A 7,195-nucleotide genomic window follows, 5' to 3' on the forward strand; every position below is an offset into this window, starting at 1 on the left:
GAATCCAGTTTTGACCAAAAACAAAATTCATTTTCAAGGGTGTGGCGTATCAACCCAAACACAAAGGTTGAAACATACGAGTAACATATATAGCGGACACAAATCACACTTGTGTCCGCATTTCCGAGATGACCGTGTAAGGTTGAACAGACCAAGGAGCATTTGATTGAACAACAGAAACATCGTCCTTGGTTTTCTATGCAGACTGTATTGTTTCAAAATGCAATTTATGGCCATAAGTCGAAAGGGTGGGGGGGGGGGGGGGATGTAGTCTCTTTTGAAAATACGACGTAGAAACATACTGTATTGATAGATTTGCTTCGGGCCAAGATATAGCAAGAAAATTGGTTGATTAAAATCAACATGGCCGAAGCAATGTTTTCATAAAAGAAGCGGTATTGTACGGGCACATGTTGAATTTGGGTTACATGTGTTGCAGAGTATTTGAAAATTCGTAGGCATAAAAACATGCAAAGAAGAGTGATAGGGCCCTGTTGTGAATATATTCAAGTGAATAAATTGATTACTTATGTATCACTGACACTAGTTTTGCTGCTACAGCAGTCCCTCTCATGAACGAACACCCTTGGGCCAGTGCAAACCTGTCCGTACATTGCAGGTGGCCGGTCACGGGAGAGCCCCCCCCCCTCCCCATCACACACACTCAGGCACACTGACGGACTGAGTGAGTCTTTGCTACTGGTGAACGAGCTCTACTTGTGCTAAAACAATAAGGTCAAACTACTACAACTTTTAACTGAAAGGGAAAAAAACTGTCCTGTAAAAATGACGTTAAATCAACAGTGTCAGAAAAAGAGAGATAAAAGAAATCCTCAAATTCCTGAGGATACAGGCACCCCATGAAAGCAGCCACGAACATACTCACAGCGGCACACATGCTTGTGCAGATACTTTGCAAAAATATGAATTGAAAACCTGCATATGTGGTATTGTGTGTGTGTGTGTGTGTGTGTGTGTGTGTGTGTGTGTGTGTGTGTGTGTGTGTGTGTGTGTGTGTGTGTGTGTGTGTGTCGCTTTATTGAATACTTCAGGCAGTGACTTTTCCCTGTCCAGTTTTCTCTTTCGTCTCTCTTACCCCTCGCTTACCCACCCCCACCCCCTTACCATCCACTCCCTTTACCCAGCCCCGACAGCACACATTTCTAATCTGCAAGGCAGAGTACACATTTTCTAAAAGGAAGACTACTCCTCTTCAATTATATCCAGAGATCTTCCATGTTTCTCCACCATAAGCCAAGTGGTCGAGTCTTATACCCCCTTTCCACACAACCGTTCTAGGTCCCGTTCCCGTACCGACCAAGGAACGGTGCGGGAACGGGAGGGATCGGGAGAGAACCGCAATGAACGCAACTGATCATAACGGAACTGCTTTAAACGGTAGGGTCGGTAGGGACGGCTGAGTTTGGGCTGCATGTTCACATTTTTAGCCGTTCCCCTCCCGACCAGAATGAATGGTAATGGAACGCTTGGATCGTTAAAGGAACTTAAAACAACGGTAACGCAACGGTAGCGCTCTCACACACTGAGTTGTCATACCATTCATCCGTTCTAGGTCCCGTTCCCTTACCGACCAAAGACGGCTGCCACTATGGTCAGACTAATAGACGCTGCTGAAAGATGCCAAAAACGGCCGTTTGCTCAGCGTTCCATTGTTGTGGCAGCAGTCCTTGGTTGGTACGGAAACGGGACCTAGAACGGCTGTGTGGAATGGGGGTATAACTTTTGACACCGACAAACGGAAGAATGAACAGATCTATGAGGTAACCGTCTCAATGGTCCAGGCTCAGGAAACAAAGAGTATGTATGGTCTGGGGCGATTGTAGCTTCCCTTCTTCGTGTCCGATAGACAAGGACAATAAATAGTAGAGCATAGTGCAATTTCATGTTGGCATCTTCTCCACTGAAAGCTATAACCCAAAGACTGAAGACCAAAGTGCTTACCCTACTTCTAACCCGAATCACCCCCCTCCTGCTGGATACACGTGCACTCAAGTTAACCTCTGCTTTGACCTGTGTGCCAGGAGTCGGATAAAAAGAGAGAGAGAGAGAGAGAGAGAGAGAGAGAGAGAGAGAGAGACACACACACACACATACACATAGACAGAGACAGACATAGAAAGACAGAAGCGGAGAGACTCAGAGGGAGACACAGACAAAGACATACGTACAGACTGAGAGAGAGAAAAAAAACCTGTAACTGATCTCGTGAGAACGGTAATAACAAACGAGACATGTCACCTCTCCGAATGCATTCCAACTTGATAGATGACCGCTCCTGCGGCCACCAATAAACATGACTCATACAAGCTTTCAGCATCGTTATCTCTGACTCGTGTGGACAAAATAAAATCTTATCAGAGGATATCTATTAATAAACTTACAAGGACGAGGCACTTGAAAACTTAAGCTTTTAACCACAACTCTTTTATACGTCAGGATAAAATATGATCCGATGCATTGCCTCAACATAACAAGGATTTAACATTGAAAAACTTATACCTTTTGTTCAAAGTTTGTTTTGCTGTTATTAAATTCACAAAATAAAAGTGTGTTCGCATTTCAACGCTAACGTAAGGTTAACATGTTTAGGTCCGAACACAGCACGTGAACTGAACGCTTGCATCTCAGCCTGACATTACTCTTCATTTGGAAAAGCTATGGTGTACCAATGGACTACAATCTATGGTGAATAAAAATTACAATCTTCTCATGGAATAATGAACTTGTAACAAGTGTCTGCTGCAGCGGCGTTTCCAAATCAAGCGGCGTAACTAGTACTAGTAGAGCGCTGTCCACGAACAAAACGACACACAAATTGAGCAACCAAGATTCATATGTGTCGATCTTATTGTACGTGTTTTTCTATGGCAAACCAAAGACGTACACAAGTTGGGTAACATTGACCTAAAAGTCAGTGACCGGATCACAAGGTCCTAAAAAGTCAAATCGTACAGATTGTTTTGTTTAATTATTAAATGAATATTTCGCAGAACCGCTGTACTAACAGTGTAGCTGAAGCTATGATATTATGCCAAACAATCTAACAATTTGTAATAAATCAAAATGCAAAGAAAACCCCTTACCGCAATAAAGTCCAGTTTCGTGCACCGAACTCTGGTCTGTAAGTAAGCCCATGTGGAAAACGAATAAGTCTCTAATGTAGCAAGCACTATAAGGATACACTGAACACTGCTTTCGGATGTACCACTTAGAAAACAAATACACATGTGCTTGTTCATGTTAGCTACACGTACAAAATACCTACCATAGTTACCATTGTAACACATGTGCTTGTTCATTTTGGGTACACGTACAAAATAACTACCATAGTTACCATCGTGACACATGTGCTTGTTCATTTTGGGTACACGTACAAAATAACTACCATAGTTACCATCGTGACACATGTGCTTGTTCACTTTGTGTACACGTACAAAATACCTACCATAGTTACCATCGTAACACATGTGCTTGTTCATTTTGGGTACACGTACAAAATACCTACCATAGTTACCATCGTGACACATGTGCTTGTTCACTTTGTGGTACACGTACATAATAACTAGAGTGGGACCCCCATTAAGACCTAAAGAAATGTGAGAAAACTGGTCTTAAAATGGGAGGGAATGTACAGATATGTCCCCGCCCCTAATAACGTACAGAGGTTTTCAACAGAAAATCTTAAACATCAAGGTCTCAAAAGGAGGGGAACCTTTCATCGGGAGGGGGGAGGGGGGGGGGGGCCCTCAATGGTAGGCCTTACTTTACTCGGATTTTTCTACTTTGTTATCAAACTTTTGTTGTTGTTCTGGTTGTGAAGTGTTTAGCTGCCTTTGGAACAACTGACGCACAACTTGTACAATGTGATTGTACACATGTAAATTGAACTAAATTCACATTTGGCAACAAGTTCAACAAACAAACACCGGGAATAACCACCAATGCATATCGTCCAACCAACAACACCCACGTACACCAATGTATCAGTCGGTTCTCTCATCTACCGCTCTCCAATTAAATCCTCACCCACCCGATTTTGTTGTGTGTATAGTGTTGCGAAATTCTTCTCCTTTGTGAATTTCCCACATGTTTCGGGTGGTATTTACATTTAGTCAAGTTTTGACTAAATGTTTTAACATAGAGGGGGGAATCGAGACGAGGGTCGTGGTGTATGTGTGTCTGTCTGTCTGTCTGTCTGTCTGCCTCTGTCTGTCTGTCTGTCTGTCTGTCTGTCTGTCTGTCTGTGTGTGTGTAGAGCGATTCAGACTAAACTACTGGACCGATCTTTATGAAATTTGACATGAGAGTTCCTGGGTATGATATCCTCAGACATTTTTTTCATTTTTTTGATAAATGTCTTTGATGACGTCATATCCGGCTTTTCGTGAAAGTTGAGGCGGCACTGTCACGCTCTCATTTTCCAACCAAATTGGTTGAAATTTTGGTCAAGTAATCTCCGACGAAGGCCGGACTTCGCTATTGCATTTCAGTTTGGTGGCTTAAAAATTAATTAATGACTTTGGTCATTAAAAATCTGAAAATTGTAAAAAAAAAAAAAAAATTATAAAGCGATCCAAATTTATTTTCATCTTATTCTTCATCATTTTTTGATTCCAAAAACATATAAATATGTTATATTTGGATTAAAAACAAGTTCTGAAAATTAAAAATATAAAAATTATGATCAAAATTAAATTTCTGAAATCGTTTTAAAAACTATTTCATCTTATTCCTTGTCGGTTCCTGATTCCAAAAACATAATAGATATGATATGTTTGGATTAAAAACACGCTCAGAAAGTTAAAACGAAGAGAGGTACAGTAAAGCGTGCTATGAAGCACAGCGCAACCGCTACCGCGCCAAACAGGCTCGTCACTTTCACTGCCTTTTGCACTAGCGGCGGACTAGGTTCAGTTTCATTCTGTGAGTTCCACAGCTTGACTAAATGTAGTAATTTCGCCTTTCGCGACTTGTTTTTTTTTTTACTTGGAGCCTCACTGATGGCTCTGCGCTCAGTCCGGTGATTGACATTACTCTTCAATTAATAATTTACACAAGCTTCCAGCATTCAATTTGAACCACTAAATTGAACCAAACCATCAGTGGAGCGAAACCAATCACACAACAAATAGCGGTACTAGACGGTACACACATCTTCGGTCAAGCAATGGGGGATAAACAAGCAAAGACCACCAGAGTAATCAGTGAAGTTATGGGCATTGACGTTCACCATGGGCTATCTGGTGTCTTGGCAATCACAAACCGTCTGACGTCAACCAGCCATAGTGCATACTATTAACGCTGCTTGGTTGTTACTTGGTATAAACACTGTGTTTATGATCTCAGGAAAGAGGGCCCCAAAGGGGGGTTATCATCACGATCACGGGAAGGGAAATTTTAGCTTTCACGATCACAGTTACCTTGATTTTTGTTTTCACGATCACAAACACCTTGACGAATAGAGGATCATAGAGTGATACAGCAGGCTGTGAAAAATGTACGTTGAAAATAAAATGCTTTGCAATAATGCCCATCACGATCACAAAAACAAATGACGATCACGAGACTTGGTTTTATTGTCATCACGGATCACGGGCAAAGTCCCATCACGATCACAGAAATGGAAATTTCGGCAATCACGGTCACAGAAAGGTCAAAAAACGCCAATCACGGTCACAATTTTAAACCCTTTGGGACCCTCAGGAAAGTGTCATTTAAAGCAAATCTTGTGGACACAATTTCGCAATACTAGGGCAAAAAGTCCATATATAAAATCGCCATTTAGGATGTTTCTGTGTACACAGCATTATTGGAAGTGTATTGTACATGTCTCAGTGACACACAAAAGCGAGAGCACGCACGCACGAACACACACACACAACCTATCCCCCCCCACACATGCACACTCACACGTACACACATGCCTACACACTAACACCCCTCCCCCGGTACACACAAACACACACTTAACCCCCCCCACACACACACACACACACAGAGGGGACACACCCCTTGCACTGTCACACTTCCTTGCTCTACATTCATTCCTCCGTGTGTGAGCCACGCCCACCCCTCTCGTCTCCGTTCGACTCAACTCTCTTATTACCAACTATTAACTCATTAAGTCTTTCTTCCTTCTTGGCACAGACGTACTTGCATAACACAGAAAACACTTCACAAGCAGAACACAGGGCCGTACCTTCCAGGCAAAAAGTCGCCTGCTCATAGATAATACTGTAGAAAGATGTCATACACGTGGCCAACTTCGTAGTATGCTTTCTGCGCGATAGAAGTAGAAACTGTTGACTATAAAACTGTGTCAGTGTGATAGCAGTTTTTTCTTCTTTGGTATCAGACAGCTGACCGACCTAACGTTATGTAGGCTCAGTCTTGTTGAAGCTCAATCTCTTGGCAAACAGACATTTGAGATCGGTTTTATTTGCATGTTTCGTGGAAGTTGAAGCGCACGCCCGCTCCGTGCATACATTCTCACGCGGGACACGTTCACAGAGTTAGCCCCAAAACACCTTGGCAGTGTCACAGGGCAGGAAGAGTGACACATTTAGCTCTGTGGCCGCCACACACCAAAACACTCAGTGTGACACACCGGAGTTAAACATCCAGCACGCATCCAAACAGTAAAGACAACGTTTCGCTTTCTGAGGATGAATAGCGATGTGCAAGTGTGTGTGGGTCGTGATCAGAGATGATCACACTATCATGGATCAATACCAGATCGAAGGGAGTCTGATCACCGGTGATAAACGCTGGTCGCCGTATTCCTCATACCACACGACAACATTTCGACACGGATGTTCGTGAAAGATTGTGCGCGAGTTGTGCAAATGTGAGCGAGATACATGATTTGGTCTTTCAAAGTGCGTGTTTACAGGGATTCGGGGAAAAGGATTTACGGAGATGCAACAAGTGGAACATTGCAGTGACACTGTGTCTGTGAACAGGTAAGAAAGGATACACTTACTGCACTTTCCGTCTCTTATTATGAACGTCTGGTAGGGTAGGTAAAGGTAATTCAGAGCACAGGAGCTTGTATCAAAGTGCCTTACCGGTGACTGATTCGTCGACTTATCGTACTTTATGCACTTTCCGTCTGTTATTATGAACATCTGGTAGTGTAGGTAAAGGCAATTCAGAGCACAGGAGCTTGTATTTA

The 7,195-nt window shown here is 42.7% G+C and overlaps 1 protein-coding gene across 3 annotated transcripts in view; it reads left to right on the forward strand.

The window, feature by feature from the left end:
- The first annotated feature begins 6,306 nt into the window (after positions 1 to 6,306).
- LOC138953002 (uncharacterized) overlaps positions 6,307 to 7,195 on the forward strand; it is a 29,507-nt gene continuing 28,618 nt past the window's right edge. The window contains exon 1 of one of the 3 annotated variants that reach the window (XM_070324772.1): positions 6,307 to 6,983. In XM_070324772.1, coding sequence (XP_070180873.1) covers positions 6,940 to 6,983 — 44 coding nt within the window. In that variant the 5' untranslated portion in view covers positions 6,307 to 6,939. The remainder of the gene's footprint in view (positions 6,984 to 7,195) is intronic. The other 2 variants (XM_070324771.1, XM_070324769.1) reach the window with 2 other exon arrangements.

Source organism: Littorina saxatilis, linkage group LG17 (genome assembly GCF_037325665.1).
Source record: "Littorina saxatilis isolate snail1 linkage group LG17, US_GU_Lsax_2.0, whole genome shotgun sequence".
Classification (NCBI taxonomy): Eukaryota; Metazoa; Mollusca; class Gastropoda; order Littorinimorpha; family Littorinidae; genus Littorina; species Littorina saxatilis.